The 24,477-nt window shown below is 38.5% G+C and overlaps 1 protein-coding gene across 2 annotated transcripts in view; it reads right to left on the reverse strand.

Moving 5' to 3' along the window:
* Positions 1 to 1,506: 1,506 nt before the first annotated feature.
* LOC102008562 (carboxylesterase 1D-like) overlaps positions 1,507 to 24,477 on the reverse strand; it is a 35,591-nt gene continuing 12,620 nt past the window's right edge. For both annotated transcript variants that reach the window (XM_005388330.1, XM_005388329.1), the window contains exons 5-14: positions 23,698 to 23,851; positions 20,665 to 20,769; positions 19,760 to 19,864; positions 16,737 to 16,775; positions 13,059 to 13,199; positions 11,263 to 11,343; positions 10,867 to 11,014; positions 3,215 to 3,346; positions 2,181 to 2,253; positions 1,507 to 1,883 (exon numbers count right to left, since the gene is read on the reverse strand). In XM_005388330.1, the coding sequence (XP_005388387.1) occupies positions 1,700 to 1,883; positions 2,181 to 2,253; positions 3,215 to 3,346; positions 10,867 to 11,014; positions 11,263 to 11,343; positions 13,059 to 13,199; positions 16,737 to 16,775; positions 19,760 to 19,864; positions 20,665 to 20,769; positions 23,698 to 23,851 (1,162 nt within the window). In that variant the 3' untranslated portion in view covers positions 1,507 to 1,699. The remainder of the gene's footprint in view (positions 1,884 to 2,180; positions 2,254 to 3,214; positions 3,347 to 10,866; positions 11,015 to 11,262; positions 11,344 to 13,058; positions 13,200 to 16,736; positions 16,776 to 19,759; positions 19,865 to 20,664; positions 20,770 to 23,697; positions 23,852 to 24,477) is intronic.

Consider the following 24,477-nt stretch of genomic DNA (forward strand, 5'->3'; position numbering starts at 1 on the left):
ATAAAAATATGGAATAAAGGAAGCATTGTTAATTCCCTCTCCACTTGTTTTGAAGCAATGTATCCTTATTATTGTTCATGTTGTTTTGTTTATGTCTTTGCTTTTGTTATTTTCTTTTTGTTCTCTTCTTTTAAAAATAAAAATAATCTTTAGTGATTATCCTCAGTATACAATAGCTATCTTCAAATGATTGTGTTATACATTTAAGCAATGCAATAACATTTAAACAAAATTTTAAAACCTTGTGACACTGTACTTTAAAGTACTATCTTTATCTCTTAGAGTATTCTTCATAAGTGTTTTCTCTAAGACTTAACAGGGCACCAGCAGATTTCAATTACTTCATTTGTGCCTATACTTCTACTGAGGACTGATTTCTATAGTGTTGCTCATTCGTCAAAGAGGAGATCCCCAGCCCACAGTCTATGATGTGGCTTTCTGCATGAAACTACCTTCCCAAGAATTTAAAGATCTCTAAGGTTCTTATCCAGATATCTATAAGAAACAGAAGGGACAGAGTTTTAAATTTTTCCCCTTTCTCCTCCGCAGTAGTTCTCTATCAGGGTTCCAAGGGAAACAGCTTTTGCTGCTCTTTCTGTAGAGATTTTAGAATTTTGTTCGTTGCTAGAAAATGGTCTGAGCAGGATTCCAGACCTGAACACTAGAGTCAGGCTTTCTCTAGTCTTAACACATGTCCAAATCTTTCTCATGTTGACCTGACAGATGTCCATGGAGAAGAGTCTATGACAGGTGTAAATTTCAATGTGACTCTGTGGCACCCAAGGATTTTATGTTTTTATTCTAGTCTACACTTGGCATTTGTTACTTGTTTAAACATTTTAGAGGAATTCGCACAGGAATGGTTGCATCAAGCACTTGTAGGAGGAAGCTTGCCAGTGTTCACATCTTGCCTCTCCTCCAATGAGTCATCTTCCTTGAAAGTTCAGGGTGAGCATTCACCAAACCACTGCTGTGGCAAAAGTGAGTCTGGGAAAGGAAAGATACCCAAGGAAGTCAGGAGGCAGTGAACAGCTTTCTTTTACACCAGTGGTCTTGGCTTCAATAACTTCCAACAAATGCCAGGTGGTGAGTGTTTGTGAGCCAGCCTTTTATATGAGGTATAAGCAGGGGTTACAAAGGCTGGAAAGGATAGCCTGGTAGTTCTTCTGAGTAGCTAGCAGGGTGAGATCATCTGTTACAGGGCTAGTTTAAAGGCCAGCAGTTACAAAATGAGATTAATTACCAAAAAACTTGGTATCCAGAATGTCTGGGCATGAACTCATGGTTACAGGGGTCAAGAAAGCATTTGCACAGCCATGAAACAGTTACAGAGCTAGGCAGCACCAGCTCCAAAGAGAGTAAAGCTTTGAAAAAGAATCATTTTTCCTTGTATAGTTTCTCCCCTTCACCACCACTGTAAAAGTGTCTATCTCCCATGATGCCTCTCATCATCCTCCTCTATCTAAGGATAATTGATTCATCTTTAGGTCAGGATACAGACACTGATTTTTGTGTCAAAACAACATTTATTTCCAAATGTGGGCCACAGTGAAAATATTTCCCATCTCTGGACACTGCCCACCCTCAACAAACAATCCTTCATCCACTACAAATATATGCAAGCTTTGTCTTCAAACAGTTGCTGTGGAATACATCTGTGTTAATTGTTGTAGGCTCCTGAAACTGGCTGGTCTTCTCTTCAGAGCTCTACGTGTTCTTTCTGGTGTGGTTTTATCATTGTCTTCTTAGCTAGAATCTCGGTATAGAAAGCCACTTCTTTGGCTTTCAGTCTCTGGGCAGGCTGCGTGGTGGCACCAATCTGCAGGTATCCTTCCCTCTGGTCATACTCTGGCCAGTGGGGCAGCCCCTCCCCATTGGGGTTCCTGGGAACAGAATCAAAGAAATATTCTCCAAAGAATACATGGGCCCCCAATATGTTTCTCAGACTTTCAACTTTCTACTGCCTTGTCTTTATGAAGAGACCCATGCACCTCCAGAGATAAGAAACAGCCCCACCTCCGAGAGCACCTTGTGCATTTACAGGGAGCTCTCATTATCACATTGCTATGGTCTACCTGTTTGATTTTTGGTCACTCCAGTTGTACAACACACCCTATGCCAGCAGATATGCCCACCCAGACACCACCACCAATTCTTTCCATTTTTGCCACCAGCCTCACCCAGTCCGAGCAAAGTTGGCCCAGAATTTCATCATCATCTTGCTGAGGTTGGTCTCCTCTTCTGAGGCACCCTCTGCACGGATGAGGTAAAAAACAAACAAAAAAACCCATTAGTAATCAAAGCATGGTTCATTGTGCCATCAGCAGTTGCAGTGCAAGGGATTGGTTAGAAATTCAGACTTGTGGCCTTCACTGGTCACCTATAGAGTCAAAACCCTGCATTTTGACAGGATTCTGACTTTTGGTGTGCACTTTAAGCTTGAGATTCATATACGTAGGACTCAGCCATGGACTTGAAGTCCAGAAATATGCTGGCTGGTTTTGTCTTCTATGTCTACTTATTGCCTTCATGATTATAATGCCACAAACCAGTTTTCTTTACCTTATCAAATTGCTGGGTATTGTATATATTTTAATTTTTCTACACACTTCTACATTTCAGAGTCTGAAAATCATCAAAATTGTAAAGGACCTGAAGAACCACCCAAGTGGAAGATACACAGAGGCACATGTCTGTCATGAACAGCTGTGAGGTGTGTCACTAGTCAAACTGAAGGATTTAATACATTTGTGAAAAAAGTCATTAAATACTATATTATTAAATATATAAAGGTTAAAATACATGTTTGGGATACATGAAACGAAGACTGAGAGATGGTCTCATAAGGTATTAGACTCAAGGTCAGCCCTATTTTTAACCATCTCCTACTCACATTATGGAAGATTCTCCAAGCAGAAAATCAAGCAATAGGATTTTTGCCCTCAAACAGGTTCCTGAGGAAGATCTAATTCCTCTCTCATTTATGGCAGAGATCAGGACTGTGAGGGTGACTATGGCTTGGGCATGTCATCACACGTCTTCTTTCATGCATCCTAGAGCAGGGGAAAGTCTCTATTCTGCCAACAGAGTTTAGTCCTCTGATATGGAATCAGGAATCTAAGAGCAGCAGAGGAGGAGAAACTTGCTCAAGGTCATCACACAAAGACAGTTAGGTCTCCTCCTTCCAAGTTCATAGCCCGAAAAGAACCATTACCTTTTAAAAATGGAACTCCAAACACTGAGAAAATCTCATCTCCATGGTCTCCCATCACCGTCTTGGGTCTCCCATATGGTGTGAAGCTTGGACAATACTGGAACTCATACATGTAGGTGGGGGCTCCAGCATCTGAAAAGTCATGGATCATGCACAATTTATGGTACTGTATACACAGTTAGACCGCTCAAGTTTCTGGTTGTGCAGGAAACCCATGGTAATCATCAAAGGACAGAAAGAGAGTTTCAAGAAAATTCCTAGATAGGCAAGCCTAGGCACACACAGATGGCTTAGGTAGAACTTGGGTTTGCATCAGATGTTTATTGAATGAATGAAGGCAGTGCATCCAATAAACATACTAGACGTGTTTCATTGATAGCCCATAGTGCTCATTCATGTAAAAACATCTACCATCTGGTAGGTGTCTCTTCATCCTACTTTTGAACACTTCCAGGTTTCTTCTCATCCATTCTGAAGGAAGTGAAGTAAATGCAATGGCTTTTCCAAAAATAAGAATCCATTAATACAAATACATTTGCATGGGGGCAAACTGTTGTTGTAGGAAACTCTAAAACTCAAGGTGTCATATTTCAGGCACCTAACACATTCTATTTTTTTCTTGGGTCAGTGGATGTTAAGACAGCAAAATGACAATGTGATGATCAAAAGGAAAAAGCATAAGAGGAGGATGAGGTTGGTTCTCTGTTCTCTTGTCTTTCCCCCTGTTTCCATAGCACAAATGCAGATATCTCCAAGCACCCAGATGTTAGCTTTTCTGTTGGCTGGATGATTAGAACCAACAATTCTTACTACTTTATGACTAACTCGTGGAAAACAAGTCTGTAGAGTTCAACAGGTAGCATCAACCATACTACCTACAAAAATGTCAGACTAAGAGAAGAAATATGAAGTCACAATCAGGCTGGTTGAGTTTGCCATTTTCCCCATGAATACAGTAGGAAAATATTAAAATGAAGAAAAAACTATATAGCAAAAACAATGCATCTGTGACCCAGTCATTTATGAACAGAACATACAATCCATTTGTAAAGGAAAGAATTGTTTTGAAGGAGAGAAATTATTTTAGGCAGTGTGCCACCAACAATCTTTTTAAAAAATCCACTTGTGTAATATCAGATGGATTTATAAATTTCCTATAACCACCAGTCTTCAAAGCAAAGGAAGCCATAGGTTTAGGAAATAGCAATTATGAACAATAAGAGAAGCAGAGACGATGGGATACTGTGAAAATATCAGATATTGGCATAATATGGGATGCAAAGAACAAAGGTTAAAGGCCCAGAAGATATATTTTAAGACTGTGGCTGAAAACTTCCCTAAATAGGGATTGTTACCAAAATGTAGATATAGAAAGCTCAGAGGGCTCTAGTCCATTTCATTAAAAAGAGAATATCAAAGCTACAGAATAATGAAATTTTCAAAAATCAAAGAAAAGAAAAAATTATGAGAGTAGCAAAAAATAAGAATCATATCACATACAAAGGCATGCCAATATAATGACTGGCAGATTTCATAGAAATAGAAATTCTGAAGACAAAAGACAGAATGATAATGTACTGAATGTGCTTACAGCACAAATATCTGCCAACCAAGAATACTGTATGGGAAAGCTGTCTTCAGAAATAGGAAATGACAAGCTTTCCAAACACGCTTATGAAATCGTACCCTCTAGACCTCCCTTACAGGAATTACTAAACAGAATTCTCTAAGCTATAATAAAAAGATACTAATTAGTAATATGGAACGTATGAAAGGACAAAAATGAATTTATAAGTCAATCAGAATAACAGTCTGAATATTGGAAGACTAGAATGACAATATGTACAAGAATTTTCCCTCAGTGTAAGAGTTAAAAGAAAAAAACTTACAAAAATAGATCAAGTCAATCATCAATTAGAGCCAATACAAATATCTTCATAAAATGATATAAATTTTGATATCAAAAAATAAATTGGGGAAACAGAAAGTTATTATACTTAATCAAAGTTAAATTTTGCCCACATAAAATAGATTATTCTAAGTGTAAAGGGTTATATAGATGCCTTATCATACCCAAGTAAAAATCTTTAGTGAAATCACACAAGCAACACACACAAATTAATTGACAGGATTAGAAGCACACCACTACAGAAAACCATCAGATTACAAGAGAGGGCAGTAAGAGAGGGAGAAAGAAAAAAATGTATTTACAAAACAACAAGCAAAGAACTCATAAGATCATAGTTTCTATAAATTCTTGTCTCTCAATAATTACCTTGGCTATACCATTTAAATTCTCTAATAAAATTACACAAATTGACTAAATGCATTGTTCAAAAACCCTGAATATTTGAATCCCCTTCAGTACATAAGAGACACACTCCACCCTTTAAAACATGTATAAATTCAAAGTGAAGGAGTAAATACATTATTATACCCAAATGGAAACCAGAGGACCATGGAGATAGCTAGTTATAACAATGGACTGTAATAGAAACTGTAGAAAGAAAAATAAAGACATTTTGATAAGGAGGTCAAGTCAACAAGGAGCTATAACAATTTTAAACATATTCACACACAACATCAGAGCACCTAAATACATAAAGTAAATGTTAATGGATCTGAGCAAGATATATATTAACATACAAAAAAAGCAGGGACTTCAAAATACCATTTTTAACACCGGAGAGATCATGCAGATAGAATATTCAAAAGGAAACACTGGACTTAAACAGCATCTTTGATCATAGGGACCTAACAGAAAAATGTAGAATATTCAACTGAATACAGACATAACACATTCTTCTGAAACACAGACAAAATATTGTCCAAAATAGACTACATAATCGGGTTCAAACCAATCTCCATCTAATTTAAGAAATCTGAAATTTCACCCAGCATCTTTTGGGACTACAATGGAACAATACTAGCAATTAAAACAGGAATTTTGTGAAATTTCAACAATTCATGAAAGTAAAGCATCATCTTCCTGACTGATCAATGAGTGAACAAAACGTTGATGTGGGAATTTAAAAATATTTTGACGTGGATAAAAGTGGGAGCACAGAATACCAAAACTCATGAGCTACAGCAAAGTAGTTCTAAAACAAAGGTACATATCAATAACACCTACATCTACAAAGAAGAAAGATGTCATATCAACAATTTCAAGTTATGCTGCATTGAACAAGTAAAAGTACAAACCAAAATCAAAGTTACAAGTAGAAATCAAACAATAAAGATTAGAGAGCAAAGGAATAAGAGCCTATAAAAGTGAACAAAATATTAACAGTTGGATACTTCAAAATGTAAACAAAACTGACAACTGTTTAACTACACTAAATAAACAAAAGAAAAACAACACTCAGGTAATAGAAAAGTGAAAATACACATGACAACCAACACCTCAAAACTACAAAAGACCCTGAAATTATTAATAATAACACATGCACATAAATTTTAAAACTTAGAAAAAATTACAAAATTCCCAGTCCAATAACACTGACTTAAGGAAAAATAGTCTGGATTGAATAGTAACAAGTAATAAAATTATTCAGTGATGAAATATATTCAAAAAAAATCCCAGGACCTGATTTTGGATGAATTAGGCCAATTTAAAGAAATAATGCCAGTCTACTCAGTTTCTTCCCAAAAGAAATTAAGAGGGATATTGAAAAGTATGTTAAGGTATTGTTACACTTATACTAACATAAGATATTGCCAAAAGAAAAGGACAGTCCAATTTTCTTCTTGAATGTAGATGTAAAAATCTTTTTAAAATGCTAGTAAATTGAATTTAAAAATGCATTAAGAGAATAATCTACCACAATCAAGTAGGATTTAACCCTGTTTTAAAAAAATCGTAATGCATCATGTTATGTAAAGAAAGACAAAAACATGGTCATCTCATTAGGTATACAAAAAAGAATAGAAAAAATCCAACACTTTTCATGATTGAAAAAAATATTTACCAAATTAAGGACAATGAATGCATCTTAAGACAAGAAAGACTGGGTCTGAAAAGCTCTCTGATGACAGTATTCTACAATGTGAAAAAAATGAAAGCCTTTCTTGTAAAATCCAGAACAAGACAAAGGTGCTGTTTCTCACCAACTCTGCATTGGCAAAGTCCTTGCCAAAGCAATTAGGCAAGAAAAAAAAATTTAAGGTTATCAAATAGGATAGCTGAGGTTGTCAATCTTTGCTTATGCCATAATATTATTATAGCTACAAAGCCCTGTAAACTTCACTAAAATTGGTTAAAACAAATAAATGTTACAATAAAGTAGGGGTATTCAAAATGAGCATGCAAAAATCAGTAGCATTTTATATACTAACAAGAAATAATCTGAAAGAGAAATCAAGTAAACAATCCCATTTACACTAGCTACACAATGAAAATATCTAGGAATAAATTTAATCCAGATGGTGTAATATCTGTACACTGAAAGACATAAAAGTTTAATTAAATAAACTAAAGAACACAGATAGGTGGGGAAACATCCTATCTACATGGACTGGAAGAATTAATGTTATGAAAATGTCCATAGTATCCAGAATAATCTGCTATTTAGATGAAACCCTTCTCAGAATTCCAATGTCATCCTTCAAGAAAATATAAAATAATCCCCCAAATCATATGAAATTAAAAAATATCTCAAGTGATCAAGGCACTCTTGAACATAAGGGACAAACTTGGAGGTAGCATACTGTCTTAATTCCAATAAATATTACACAGTTGTCCTAATTAAAATTGCGTGGAATTGACTATAGATACACACACACACACACACACACACACACACACACACACACACACACTGCCCAGAGGATAAGGTACAGATCCCAGAAATCAGTCCAGGCATATGCAGTCAACTGATTATTGAAACATGTGCTGAGAATATCTGATGAGAAAATCAAGCTCTTCCATAAAATGGTTCAAGAAAAAGTTGAATTCCTACATGCATAAAGATGAAACCGCACTGTTATCTAATACCATACCAAATCAAATAAAAAAGAGTTAAAGATTAAAACATACCCTCAAAACCTCAAAAAAAATTACACAATATATAGAGGAAAACTACATTGCAATGGTCTGGGTAAATAATTTCTTGGATTTAACTCTAAAAGTATAAGAAACACAACTGGAAGATAGATACATGGGATTATCTCAAACTAAAAAATTGCTTCACAGAAAGAAAAACAATTAGCAGTATACAGAGAACAACTAAAGATGGTGAAAAATTTTGTGCAATCCATATATATATATATATATATATATATATATATATATATATATATATATAAAGCAAAGTGTATAAGAAATTCAAAAATCTAAATTGCAAGAAAACAAACAAAAAACTTCAATTAAAAGAAGCAAAGGAACTGAACTGGCATTTCTTAAAAGAATATGTACAATTGAAAAACAAATGTATTTTTAAAAGGCTCAATATCATTAGTAATTGTGACAATGCAACAAAAATCACAATGAGATATAATCTCACCCTGGTCAGAATGGCTTTTATCAAAAATTTTAAAAAAATAAGATATGATGGCAAGATTGTGGAAAAGGGGAATATTTTTACACCATGTTGTAAATGTAAAATAATCCAGAGGCTCTTCAGAAAACTAATAATAGAATTACCACATGATCCAGTAATCTTACTGCTGGGGATCTACACGAGGTATTTGAAAGGCATTTGTTGAAGCAACGCCTGTACCCCATGTTCGCTGCAGTACTATTCACACAAGTTAGGTTATGAAATCACTCTGTGTCTGGTAATAAAAGAGTGACAACACCAATGAAATATTATATACAAATAGCCTTACAAAAGGAAGTGTTGTCCTTTGTGTCAACACGAATGAAACAGAAGAAGATTGTAAGTAAAATAAGTCAGGTAGAGAAAGACAAATACCACATGTTATCACTTATCTGCAAATCTAAAACATAACTCACAAAACCAGAGGGAAAAGCAGTGCTGATTTAGGTTGCTGTGAGGGATAGAAGGAGATGACAACGAAAGGACACTAAATCTCTGATAACTTGAAATTTGTTTCTTCTTTACTGCCATTGTACAGTGTGGTGAATACATTTAATAGCAGACTATTGTACAATTATATTTCTGGGAAAAGAAAGGTTTCGGCTTTCCACTATAAAAAGTATTCAGTAATTCAGGAGATTAGTGTGTGCATCAGCTTAAGGTAATCATCCTGATTGGTATTTTAAATCATATTATAATCATAATTACTGTAGTTTATATGTATAAATTATATTATCATAAATTTGTACCTTATACATTTATAAAAAATAATTTGCACATTTACAGTTTAAAAAATTGTATGTATTCTCTCTTAGTTCTTCTCTCTCTCAAAATGTATTATACTGTATTCACCCAACTGCTAGAAATGGTTTACAAAAAATTGAAGTTGCACAAAATGAAGCAGTGAAAGGAGAATATTAGGATTAGCTTTCATAATACTCATATATAGTAGAGACTTTTATAGCCATACCAGAATTGTAATTATAATACTCATATATAGTAGAGACTTTTATAGCCATACCTTACCTTCTGTAAGGCCAGAAGTTTCGAATAAGGAAGAATTTACTGACTTGAGAGTTTGTGAAAGAGTCCTGGGAGCAAAAAAGTACCCTTGGCTTCCTAAATGGCTCCCAGAAGGAGTCAACATCTGCCTAGGGAAGCTCGCTTATCCATAAACACGCTCTCCATCCACAAACACGCTCTCCATCCACACAACCTTAGGGAAATGTTAGAAGGTCCTGCAATACTCCCCATCTGGACCTCAATTTGGCCACACTGGCACACACCAGCACAGATACCAAAATCACCACATCTCCCCCAACTCTGCACTATCTACTGCCTCTGCTTTTGGCAGTCTTCCTCCAGAACAACCTCCTTGATCCAGTAATTAACATCTATTCTTCTTCCCTATCTAATGGAAAGTAACTTGAATCCAGCTCTACCTTTGAAAACATTACAAGACCCATAGGGCTACATTTGACTTCAAGTCCAACTTAACACCATTACTTCAGGGAAAAAACCCTGTAGCAGATTCTGCTGGTTTCTCATTCATAACCATGATTCTGGCAGGTCAGCTTTGCTGCCACTGACAGCATCTGCAACTCCTGCAACTCCTTATGGCCACTTAAACCACTTGGCCCACGTTTGCTGGAGATCAAATATCATAAAATTCATAACTACTTGGAATAGTCTTCAATCAATGACATGTGGGTATTGGTGGATGAATAACAGCTACATCCTGCTAAGGCAGCACAACCCTGATATGTGTCTTCCGCTTATTTCTCAGACCTCTCAAGCTCTGGTTTTGCACAATAGGCAAATGCTTGGTTGGGCATCATTTTGGGCTTTTGTATTTTCCCTGTGTCATTTCCTCATTTCTCCTTACTGGTATTTTCTGGGATCACTTTACAAACTAACAATTTGTCTTGTCACCATTTTATCAGTATGCTCCTGACAGAAACAAAATAAAACAAAACCACCTCCCCAGGCCATAAGAAATCAGTCTCTAGTCTTAACCCCCAACACTTCATCATCTGTCTAAATGGAGTAGAGAGGTCCAAGACCAAAGCTGGTGTGTGAGATTCTCTCTCTCACACAATTTCTAGGACTCACCTCTGTGGCCACGGGCCACAATCACAGATGGGATACCAAACATCAAGTCTGCCAATAAGTCCAGAAACAACTCTCTCTTTTTGACAAGGTCATCTGTTCCTCCTAAATACTTCTCAGTGGCCACTGGTGTCAGCTCCTCAGGAACATTCTGAAATGAATCAACAAAGCAGCAACCCCCACTTGGTGAGTAATTGGGATTCCAGCAAGCCAACAAGACCTCATCATCCATATAAGTCTTGAACCTCGTGCAAATCCTCCCTGGATAGTAAAGTGGAAAAGGCAAAAAAAATGGGCCAAACCCCAGATTCTAGGCCATTGAACTGGTCTGTGACTTTGGGCCAGCTCCCAACACTCCTTTATTTTTCTACTAATTCCCATAATTCCCTATATGCTTACAACAAAGGGATAGAACTTCCACAAGAGTGATGTGGCCATCTTCTGGTCCAGCTTGTCTTCAGGGACTGGATTACCCAACAGCTGTTAAAAGAATGGTTAAGCATTTTTGAGTACTCATGAAATATCAGGAAATCAACAAAACCAATGTAGAATGAAGCTTCTGTGTTGTGACCTGATAGTCCTGAATCGTCTATGTGGAAATATCAGTGAAACAAATAAACTTATATCCAGAACACACAGAGCCAGTTGATTCTAGTCACCATTATGACTTTGGTGTAATGATTTGAGATTCTTCTGAACTGAGAACTGCAGAATTCTCATCTGTTCATATCTCTGCACTAGGAGACATAACCCAAGTACTACCTGGCTTCCCCCAGCTTAGGGTCATGTCCTAACATGACCCTTGTCTCCTAAAGTCCCTGCTTGAGAAACCTCAATAGTGCCATGTGCAGAGATTTCAAGCCCTCCCTCAGAGCAGTTACCTTAAAAAGTTTACAATTCTCCCTACTTCTTTTCCCATGGAAACATAAATCTCACTCAAAACAATTTCCTCAAAGATCAAAGAACAATAGTTTTTGGAAATTTAGATCAAAGAACAATATTTTTTGGAAATTTAGATCAAAGAACAATATTTTTTGGAAATTTAGATCAAAGAACAATATTTTTTGGAAATTTTTTTCCTTTTTTATTTTAAAGAGAATAAAAATAAAAAATAATAAAAATGGTACAGAATTTCAAAACAAGATGATAGTACATCAACAGTGGTTGTTATATTGCTATTGCATACTGTTATCTATGAAGTAGTTCAGATTACCAGTTACAAACATGCAAAATTGGTCAAAAAATTAAGCATTAACTGTTCCTTTCAATAATCCAACAGAAATTAGTAGTACACTTATCTTAGCTATAGTGTGTGTGTATATATATATATATACATATGTATGTGTGTATATATATACGTGTGTGTATATATATAGATACATTGATATATTGAAACATTGATATATTGAAATATTGATATATTGAAACATTGATATATTGAAACATTGATATATTGAAACATTGATATATTGATATATTGAAACATCTTGGGAGATAGCTCTTGATCTCTCTGACAGTTCCAATGCAAGATGCAGTTCTGACTTCCATGGGGGCCTTACTTCAACTTCTGCTTCCTGGCATGAAAATAATTCTGTTTCTCTTGCAGATGGGAATGGAGGAATAAATCCAGTGGCCTGGCTACGTGGGTGCTCCCCTCATACTCACAGGCCTTCCCGGGCTCACCCAGCCTGGAACATCTTCTGAATTTGATGTTAGGGAGTTGGGTTCAGGACATGCTTGGTCTTTTCTCTATTGCAATCAAATTACGGAATAAAACTTGTCCTAGTGTTTTAACTTGTACATAGTTTTGTTTATCATTGACAGAGGAACAGCCTTTCTTCCATTTTAGTAGACAAATGTATCTTAAACAGAGTGACATTCTCTGAATCTTTCCAATGGGAGACCTGAGAACTCAGGTGGAGCTCTATGGAAGCTATAGTTCAGGCCCAAGCTGGAAGCTGTTACACCCCAGAAAAAATCTCTTTGACTGCCCAGCTTTCTCACCTCTCTGGAATTCCTCCTTTTGTCCAACTGCACAATTATTATCTCTTCAGAATGCTGTAGCCTGGACATTTCAGGATTAGTTAATGAAAACAATCAAAAATTCTTTAGGCACAGTTTCTGAAGGCTGCAGTACCAAGTGATGATTGGATGTGTTGGGGAGTGATCTGTCTAAGAGGCCCGCACATACTCACCATTGGCATGATCCAGCCAAACTCTTGCTTGTTGATTCCTACCATGTAGGGGACGGTGTTGAAATTCTTTTCAGCCAAAATCTCTTCTGGTGCCTTGGGCAGCAGCACACCATCGATAACAGTGGAGACAGAGGGAATGTTCTGGAGAGAACACCATAATGCTTGTCATTACTCTCCCTCAGCTAGCATGCATATCCCTCTCTCTGCCTGGATGAAGGTGTGGCCATCACCACAATCTCCCTTGGCAGTGGCCAGTGGCCAGAGAAATCCAGGGCTCTGCCTGTGAGACACCAAGGGCAGAAATTTGGGAAGTTAGTGGTGGTGAGGTGATGCTGGTGGGAAAGGAGAAGGTGAGTCATCACCCAAATAAAACTATCTATGATTATAATATACATAAAATCGATTCCTATGCTTCATAATAGTTATGTATATAAAATCACAATGAGTGATGACCTAGTAAATATTGGGTAGTTTTCCAAAGGAGATTCCAGAGTTAGGTTCCTGGGGGCCTCTGTCACATTATCATTACTTTTGTTTTATAGGCAGGGACTCATTTAAAGACTTATTGTACAACATAACTTCTTACAGAGAATTAGTTATGTACAAAGCTTATTTATGATAATACACTACCTGGGAAGGGCTAAAAATTTTCATGACTCTGAGTAATGCCATTTTAAATTTTTGGCTTGTGATCATGACAATGCTATCTACTGTGCTTTTTGCAAATTCACCATCTCATGAATACACAAATTTAGCTGCTTTGCCATCCTGTTCACAGCTGTATCACACACTATAGATATGACATTACTACTTGCCAGAGGGGTTTCACTTAAAGGTAGGAAAATCCCTTCTAATTCTGTACTTTCAGTACTCTTGAGTCAACCCCAAAAGGCTCAGTGAAGTATATCGATCTTCCGTCTTTTCTCCATGAAGCAATCAGTCTTCTATGGATAGGAACAGTAGACAGCACTTCGACACTATATTTGGGAGTGGTTTTAAACCGAGAAATCACTAATAAAAGCATTATCACCTAAAATGGGTACACTTCAGAAATGACAAAAAAGACATTTCTTGATTTGAGAGATGGAACAATAAGACAGACTTTCTCCTTTGCCTTCACATGTGTACATGGGCATGATGCTACTCAAGTTCTTCAGCACTCTGCACAAATTTTTAAGTGATCACGTGAATCTTGTAAGTTTTGGTTTTCAGTAATGAATACATTTCAGCAAGTAAATAAATTCAAAATTGCAGATTCCCAGATTGTTAAGGATCAGTTGTACATAATGGTTTATCTATAAAGCGGAAGCTTTTAAGCCTATCACTCGAATGCCTTGATATGACTTAGTCCCCTATTTGGGGGCAAGAAAACATCATAACAAGAGCAAAATCTTACTGCAATAGTCCGACAATACAGAAAAAGCCCGGGTGCAAACTGTGACACTGGAGAAAGCCTGAGTACTTCAGAAAGAGCTACTATGGGAACCAGAGAGAGGAGAAGCTCATCTGAATGAAGATGTATAACAGGGCCCTGGGAGCAGGTGACAGCCGTGCACAGCAGGATATGAGGAAGGCTATGGCCAAGTGAAAAAAAAAGACAGGAATTTCTCAAAAATGAAAGTGTTTGAGCAAAGGGACAAAGGAGTCACTGTGTAGAGCTACACTCAGGAATGTCAAGGAGCACTGCACTTGGAAGAATGCCTCAGGGAAGGGACAAGCACTATTGTAGGTGGTGGAGCATGTCTTTTGAATAATATCTGGCACATCCTTCCAGGTATGTTTTGAAGTCTAACTGGAAATATGAAAGCCAATTTGTCTTTTAGGCAAGATCAGGCTTTTAAGATGAGATATGATATTTGTGTCTTAAGTTTACAGGGCAAGTATTGTGACATCATTCACCATAGAACTGTGGAGAGAAAGAGGAAGCAGTAAATAGTAAAAGTGCAGAAGACAAGCATGAAAGTCTCAGTGGGAAAGCATCCATTGGTGATCACTGCAATCAACAACCATGAAAACAAGATTAACAGCCACTGGTGGCTGCCTGTGAGGCTATCTTCATGATCTTGCTTGGATCAGAAAAAATGGGGGCATATTCTTTACCTCATACTCCATGCTCTGTTCATCAGCAACCTGTCAGTTCTTTAAAATACATCTACATTTGACCCACATGTCTCCTCCTCACTGCTCTAGCACTTGTATAGTCAGCCAGGATCCCTTGATTGGGCTGCTGCAATGAATTGCCCCTCACACCCAGCCCCTTTTCTCTCTGTACCTGTGCGGACTCTTCCTGCACTTCAGTGCAAACTGGAGGCAGATACTATTTTAAAATCTAAGATTCATCATTGCTCTGCTCAGAGCACTCTGAGCACCATCATCTCAGGCTGAATCACAAACCAAGTCATTTCAGTCCACCTGCCATGACTTCCTAAGCCTGCAGTCTCGCCTCCTCTCACTGCCATGACAAACACTCAGGCCTCCTCCATCAAGGCATCGCAGCTGCTGTTAGTTCTGCCTACAACACTCTATCTCCAGGTTTCCTGAGAGCTGGCTCCTTCCCTACTCCACTGCTGGACTCCCATATCACCAACTTGATGTAAAGGTCCCCACAAAGTCTCATGCTTAGAGGAGGGGCCTGGCCAAGTTGGAAAAGTTCGTCACTGGTGACTTGAAAGGGTGTATTCACATGCAATCTCCACTTTTCAATTTCTGCTTCCTGGCTACAGTGTGGAAAAGAGCTCTCCTCCCCAGGCTCTGCCACCATGGCACTTCTATCTTGGAGCTGGTCTCTCACAGGCTGAAACCACTGAAACCACAAGTTCTTGAATTTCTTGGCTAACCTACTTGATATGATGAACCCAGACCCAGGCCCCAAAGCCACATTAGAGTCGCTGTATGAACACAGTGGCAAAACACAGATCTAGACTTTGCCCTGAAGATTCAGAAGTTTCTTGCAACGTTGAGGTCCAGATAGAGAACTGAAAAGCTCAGGTAACTACTGAGACCACAATGGAAATTTCCTCACAAATGGAATATTTTACATAGGCCCCAGGTGCTACTCTCTTCCTTTAACCTATGGGTGCCAGGTATTTTGTCCCAGTGACAGGAACATTGATGTATACGCCTACTTTGTCTATCACTGACACTGTTATTTACATTCACATCATTACCCAATTCTGTCCCCATTGCACACTTTCTCTTTCCCCTTTACAGCAGAGAGGGTGGACGAATGGGGATTTCTGTGGGTTTTGTGAATGTGGGGAGGAGAGTTGTAGTCATAGGCTCCTTCCTTGCATAAATAATTAGCCCTATGTCCTCCCAGGAGATTGGCCTCAGTGAAGGATCCTGCGCCCCTTATTCAGTTTGCTTCATCTCCTGATGATAGAACATTCCACTCAAGCCTCTTTCACAGGAGATTTTCAAAGCTGGAAACGTGAATGAAAAAAAGATAGATAAGCCCAGATTTTCTGATGGGAGCACAGTACTGGGACTGAGGATAGTACACTTCAGTCCTGTCTCTGCCCTTACTGTCTGTGTTACCCTGGCAAGTCATGGTCCTCTCTGGGCTTCCCCAATATGTCCATAAGAAGGAACTATAATTCCACAAAAGAGATTTTTTCATTGTGAATTGGAGCTTAAAGTTATAAAAAGTCAAATAATTGAGAACACGAAAATCCTTACCTCTCTGGGGTCTCCAAATAAGTCCAAACTAAGAAGTTTCTATGAAGACAAAAGGAAAACACGGTAAGAGAAGACTTCCTGAGGTTAAAGCTCATCCTTTCATCTGTGCCCTAAAGTATCATGTTTTTACTCTTGATTCATCTTTCACTGGGCCCAGAGAAAAAGGACCCTACACAGGCTTTGATGGATGCAAGCATAGGGTAGCAAGTAGGACAGGGAAGGGCAGGCACCAGCAAGAGGAATTAGGTCAGAATCAGGATCGCTGGGAGAGAACAACTTCTCTTGGTCCCTCCACCCATAGTTTCACTTAAGTGTTCACCATAGCAACATCATCTCAATTTGCTTCTTGCACAAAGTGGAAGTGAGTTGACTATAGTGCTGGGGTTGTGGCAACTTCAGTGGTGATGCGATAAGAGATGGAATGGAGTGGCCAGAGGTGGCATTCACATCATACTTCATGTGTTTCTCTCTTTTTCTGCCACACTGTGATTTCAGGTGTCCACATATGACCTTGGGTCTTCATGTCCCCAAAATTAAGAGATTAATGCAAGGACAGGTATATGCCAAGGGTCAGTCTAATTGACTGTACACCAAAATTAATGCTGTAGTCTTATGAGAGATGATTCCTAAACAGATAGAAATCCAAAATGATGCTTTCTTCTCACCTCACAAGGGAGCAAATGTGTTTCAGTGCGAAACCAACAAAGAGGAGTAGGAGCTGAGTGATTCACACAGGGACATTTTTAATAATATCTTAGATACAGCTAAATGGAACTCAGCCATCTGTTCCTGAAGTTTTCAGTTGCCTGAAAATGCTGCTCCATCAAAATCCTTTATTCTTAAAGTCACTTTGAAAGGCACTTCCTCGGTTTGCCTTAGGAAACCCTGACTCACACAAAATCACTGATTCTCATTTCAACTCATGCTTTTCTTTGCTGTGTGTTCATCGGGATTGCAAAGTTTCACAGAGACTGAAATTGTCTACATTAGTTAAGAGGTCTGACCTAGATATGTGGACAGCAACAGCTGAAGATGCCTCCATTATGAGTGGTAGTCAAGCCAGGTGTGTGTGTGTGTGTGTGTGTGTGTGTGTGTGTGTGTGTGTGTGTACTGAGGGCAGTGGCAATCATGGAAGCACTTCCTCAACAACTCAGATGTCCTGGGATCACAGGTTTTCTGGATTTTCTCAAAGTTACCAAGTATACCTGCATAAGCTGGGTCCTCTTTGCCACTTGGAGAATTATTGAAATATATTTCTCTTTTCAGATGTTATAAAGTAGTAGTTGCTTAAGTTCTTGAATTTCTTGGCTCACCTACTTGATATGATGAACCCAGACCCAGGCCCCAAAGCCACATTAGAGTCGCTGTATGAACACAGTGGCAAAACACAGATCTAGACTTTGCCCTGAAGATTCAGAAGTTTCTTGCAACGTTGAGGTCCAGATAGAGAACTGAGAAGCTCAGGTAACTACTGAGACCACAATGGAAATTTCCTCACAAATGGAATATTTTACATGGGCCCCAGGTGCTACTCTCTCTAGATGTTCATCCTGCTGAGCTCCCTAGTGATGACAGATGGCCACGATCTTCCATCACTGTGCCAACGTCACCTTCCCTGGGAAGCATCACTGCTGGCTATTTCCAATGTGTCCCCTCTCTGCACTCCCACTACACTTACCCTCTCACTATATGGTTTTGTTTCTCCTTGTGCAGTTCTTTGTGAGGAGAGATACGGTCAATTCATAAATAGCTATTTCATAATAGAAAAGGAAAAAATGAAATTCTCAGTTTGTATCAGTAGACGCTACAGGTCACTTCCCCTGACAGCACCCTGCCGTACACTTAGCATGGAGAGATGGATAGACGGGTTGTTCAATGAAATAAATTGGATGTATATATGGATAAACCAATGACAACTAACAGATAGGTGACAGATATGTCATTTCTTTTGGAGTACTAGGTGAAAGAATGCAGAAATATGTTCCATGGTGTTATGGCTTGTGTCTAGATGTCTCTCCAAAACCTAATGCAGTCATAGGTGCGATTTTTTCAAGGTGACTGAATCAATTGTGTGTGATTGATTCATGGTGCAATGCTAAGATTAAGGGTACTAGCATTAAGGGTGGGTGATTATGAAATCATTCCACTAATTGCTTTTGCACCACCCTAATCCTGGTAGCCAGAATATAATATGAGGGACAGAAAGAGGCTTGTATTAGCTCTTCAGTGCTTTTCAACCTTCTGCCCCCCATGAACTGTCTTTCATCCCTCCCTGCCTTGGAGTCAGCCAATTATTAACTGAAAGCTCTCCAAACGGTGCTAAAGAAAATTTTCCCCCTTTAACTTTGCGTGTCAGGTATTTTGTTTCAGCATTAAAGGAAAACTAACAGATGGCTGGTAACTTATTAAGATGAACAGGGTGCCAAAAAAAAAAGGGAAAATTTATGCATGGGTAACTACTTGATTGATGAAACTATAAATGAATTGATTGGATAGAAAAATAGATAGATGGAAAGATCGATCAATGATAGATAAATAGTAAGTAGATTCAAGTTATCCTAAGGTAGGAAGTTGTCAGAAAATGTAGAAATTTGGGTCATTGATGTGTATAAATAAATATAATGTATTTACATAGCTTGTAAATAAATCAAGGTAAACTGTGATACTTCTCTGAAATACTTGGTATTTAATGTCCCCATCCCAAAAACTCAGGATGGTAGTTCCTTGGAGAAATATAGAATATTCAATTTCTTAAATTCATCTAAAAATATGAATGTCAAAATATTATAATAGAGCTAACCATGTTTATGTAGTTTTTGTCACATTATTATTGGATATTTTAGACATCTGTGCTACTTCATAATAAAAAAAGGAAAAATTAAACTTCCAGTTTGGATCAGTAACATAACTGTGGTGCTGAAAGTGAGACACTATCCCAGATGGCTGAACTGGGGCAAAAATACAGCTGAAGAGATGAGGTCTAGGACCAAACACACAGGGACCACTAGAACAGAGGCACCTACCAAGTTCTGTGTGGCCTCCAAGAGTTCATCCTCTGTCTTCTGGCGCAGGCAGTGGACCATGACAGCTGACGAAGTGGTTTTGCATCCAGCAGCAACAGCAATTTTCTGCAGTGATGACAAGCAACAGCAGGGTTCCAGAGCAGTGTCCCTTCCTTCCATCAATGTACACAAAGGGGTGTTATCACAAACCCAGTGTCTAAATGCAGTAGGACATAGCTGAACATAATCTAAACCAGCTGGGGTGGAGTTTGTTTTTGTCCCCATCGCAGGTGGCATAGCTCCTTTTATTAACTGGACATGATATGGTAACACAATATATATGTCTCTGTTAGTTCATCTATGAAATAGCCACAATGGTTATCCCCAGGGCCCCAAATAAATAATGAGTAAGCACAATATCCTCAAACTTGAATGTCTCAAGAGAGGTTCTTTGGCATGGAGGTCAAACCTTGTATCTAAGATTTCACTGTCTTGTTTCAAATCTCAACTCCTCTACTTCCTTGCTATTTGATCTCCAGAAAGACCCTTAAACTCTTTGGACCCTTATTTCCCCTTCATAGGTGAGGGCAATCATTGCACTTCTCTTATACAAAGAGTTAATACCAGTGAAGTGCCGAAGTGTGTACTGTCTCCCACAGAGCAATGCTGATACAGAATTGCCGGAGGTGTGGGGAAGATGTCAACTGCAAGATAGTCCATAAAGTATGAAATAGGATTGGAATATGAGCCTTGAAGTATCTCTTCCTGCTCAGCTGTTCTCACTTCAGTGATCCTTTGAGCATCTCAATGATCCTTTGAGAATCTCACAGCAAGAAACACCTCTGTGGATTCCAGGAGAGCAGAGAATGTGCAATATCAGTCCAGGTTGAAGACAATGTACATTATATGTCCAGGGTGAGCCCTACCTTAGCCAGAGGCTTGACATCCTTGCTTAGCAGAGCAGGAGTGAGTGCCACACCGCTCTGGGAAATGGCCCGATGGAAGAGGTTCTTGGTCAGGGGAGAAAGCACCTGGGAGAGGAGTGGAAAGGAGAAGTTAATTCTCAAAGAGTGGTGGTCAGTGACTCACTTATTCTCTGAGGCTCCCTCTACCCATTCCTTTTCCCTGGTCATTCACCTTAAGACACTGCCACTGAGTGGACATGGCAGCTCATCAGATTTCCCTCTTGTTTCCCAGCCTCCCTTGGGTGCTACTTTTCCAAGAGGACTTTAAAGTGATGTAGTCAGAACCCAGAGTAAGGAATAGTATTGGAAGTGTGTGGCATGTTCCCATAAAAGCAACCAAAATGTTAGGAAGACACTTGCATTTCCAGAAGCAAAACTTGTTTCAGAATTTTCCTTATGTGCACCCATGTTTACAACTGTGTAATTTGTAATTGCTAAATCATGGAAGCAAATGCCCATCAGCTGAGGAATGGATTTAAAAAGCTGTGGTATTTTTACATAATGGAATGTGACTCAGGTATAAAGAAAGATAAACTTGAGGCTTTCATGGGTAAATGGATGCAACTAGAGACCATAATCATAAGCAAAATAAATCAGACCCTCATGTGTAAATACTATATTGTCTTTCGCTAGTGTAAGAATCTGAAAGAGTAAATAAAGTCTGAAAGGTATAATAGATATTGTGAAAGGGAAAGAAACTGCTCAAAAAGAAAGAATAACTGGGATGAGGGAAAGGAGAAAATGAAGGGGAAAAATATATATATACACACACATGATAGATAAGAGAATTGTGCTACTGACTTCTGTTTAATTACTGAAAGGAACAGTTAATGTTTAATTCTTTCATCAGTTTTACATGCCTATATTTGTTTAACTGAGTAACCAATTTGAAGATAACAATATGTAATACAACAACCATTGTTAATTCTCTATCACCTTGTCTGAAATTCTGTATTGCTTCTATTGTTTGGGTGTTGTTTATGTCTGTTTGTTTGCTAATGTGTTTTCATCCTTTTATCTTTAAAATTACCAAAAAAGAATTTCCATTAGTTGGAATTCATTCCAGCAAAAATAATCATCATGGAAGAGCTAGAGTTGTTGCTCAGTGGTAGAGTGCTTGATACATAGATACGTAGGTGAACTGTGGAAAATATTCTGCAAATACACTGCTAATGTTCCCCATTGACTATCCATGGATAGTGGAAATGCAGAAGATCATTTTGTTTTTGGAATTCAAGAATACTTTTCCTTTTTCTCTACTGTAAAATATAAGTAACATCTTCTTTTGGATATGTCTTGGTTACTTTTCTCTCGTTGCTGAGACAAAATACCCAACGCCCAAAATGAAGGAAGGAAAGGTTTATTTAGCTCACAGTTTGTGGAGGTTTCAGTCCATACTTGGCTGGCTCCGAGGCAGAAGATAGCAAAGCAACAAGAGCAAAGGGGGGAAATGGCAGCCGAACAGCAAAGCAGCCAGAGCAGAAAGGGAGGAATGGCTGCAAACAGCTTCTTTTTCCCTGCCTTACTTTGTAAACAGGCTACCCCCACCTAAGGGGCGTGTAGCTCTCACATAATCTTTGCCCTTCTCTTCCACAGGCTCAGGATGTATACAAAGTAAGCACCCTGGCTTCCTGCTGAGTCACTTAGCCAAACCTCTAGACTCCCCAAGTTGACACAATGTATCAACCATAACAGGATATTCAACTATGGAACCAATAGCTTGTGTAAAAATATAGAAATAGGGCTGACCCATTGCTCAACACTGAGTGCCTCATTCATTTCTTCTGATTCCTAGCACCCTTTATAGCATCAATCCATGTCCCCCAGTCCCCAATCCCCATATCAGTAAGACATCTCAAGACTCCAGGTTGGATCTGTGTCCCAAAACTCCTGTGCTATCCCTGTGCTACCTCCCTCTGCTCTCAACTCCCTGCCTCCATCTGCTCACCTACCTCCTCAAGTCCAATTTGACCCACACTCCCAGAGAGTGTTGTCCTCCCTCTTAGGTGTGGACAAGTAAGCAGGACACCTTAGAGGAAGCCCCTGCCTGCTCTCAGGGATCAATTCATATCCTTGATCTTGCTATGTATAGTTTATATTCAACCCTACTTCCCAAGAGAAATAAGGTGAGGCTTAGTGATTAAAAACATCATACCACAGTGATATATGCACACCCATGTTTACAGCAGCACAGTTTGTAATAGAAAAGTTTTGGAAACAACTCACATGCCCATCAACAGAGAAATGGATAAAAAGATGTGTTTTTTGTACAATGGAGCCATAATGAAGGAGAAATCTGAAACATTTCTGGGAAAATGGATGCACTTGAGACCATACACTTAAGTAAAATAAATCGGACACACACATGTAAATATCACATTCTTTCTCTGGTGTGACAAGCTGTACATGTAAATAAGGACCAAAGTGTATACTAGACATTGTGAAATAGGAAGAAATGATTCAAAAGAAAGGGGAACCAAAGAGGGGAGAGGGGAAAAGAATAAAGGGAAAAGAAAGCAGTGAGAAAAGAAAAATAAAATGGAAACAAAGCTTTTTAAATATGGAGGGGAAGAGGGGTTGAAAGGAGGGGAGGGGGTTGGGGAAAAAAAGAAGAATCAAGACACATCATATACAGGTACAAAATTCCTGTGTTGAATATTACCATTATGTTTATCCAAACTGTATCAATAAACTCTATAAAAATAAGTAGAAAGAACAGTGAAAATTTAATAAGGGGAAAGAAGAGTAATGTTTTATTGCAGGCTAAATTTGGAGACTCTTACAGCCCCAGGAAATTAAGCTGACCCTAAGCCATCTGCAAGACAAGAAGAGTTGGGCCTGGTTCCTCATGAGCTGATACAGACACTGAGTAATCTCAGCACTGCATCGAGGTCTTATATTAGAGGCACACATGATGGATTTGTCACTCTTCAAGAGGTTCCATCACCAGCCATATGAAGTCTAGGACTGTGGTCTGGTGGCGAGAACACTTACAAGAACAGAGACGCTTTCACCTCCTGCTGACTGCCCGAAGATGGTCACCAAGCCTGGGTTCCCTCCAAAGTTGGCAATGTTGTCCTGGACCCAGCGCAGTGCAGCCACCTGGTCCAAGTGACCCCAGTTCCCGGGGCTGTGTTCATCCCCTGTGCTGCAAGAGACAGAGAGAGGGAAGGGAATCAGAGCTATCACGATGATGCTCTTAGAACCGGAAGGATCTAAGGTCTCTCACTTAGTCTTTCAGAATGAGGTCTGGGTCCTGTGTGTCTGATACAGGGGCCTTCCTCTGCCTCTCCCTCCTACAGCAGTGTTCTACTGGGTGCTTTACACTCATTCTTCTAGCTACTATAGACTGACCACTGACTGTGTATCCAAGAGTGATCTAAGAGCTAGATTGCACTGGGAACAAAGCTGGCTATACTCAGCTTATACTATAGACTATGAACAAATGAAAAGAGAATATGCCATCAACTATTGAAAGTAAATCATCTAATTAATATATATATATAGTACTATTAATTTGTATTGCTTTCGTGAAAGGAACAGTTAATATTTAAAGATTTGATCATTCTTACATTTCTATATTTGTCTATCTGAGTAACCAATATAAAGATAACAGTATATAATACAACACTTGTTAATTTCTTTTCACCTAGTCTGAAATTCTGTATTGTTTTTATTGTTTCTATGTTATTTTATTTGTGTCTGTGTGTTTGTTAATATGTATTGGTTCTTTTATTTTTGAAAATAAAATTTAAAAAAAGGAGAAAGTAACTT

The sequence above is a fragment of the Chinchilla lanigera genome, unplaced genomic scaffold (assembly GCF_000276665.1).
Source record: "Chinchilla lanigera isolate Chin_1 unplaced genomic scaffold, ChiLan1.0 scaffold00032, whole genome shotgun sequence".
In the NCBI taxonomy this organism is placed as follows: Eukaryota; Metazoa; Chordata; class Mammalia; order Rodentia; family Chinchillidae; genus Chinchilla; species Chinchilla lanigera.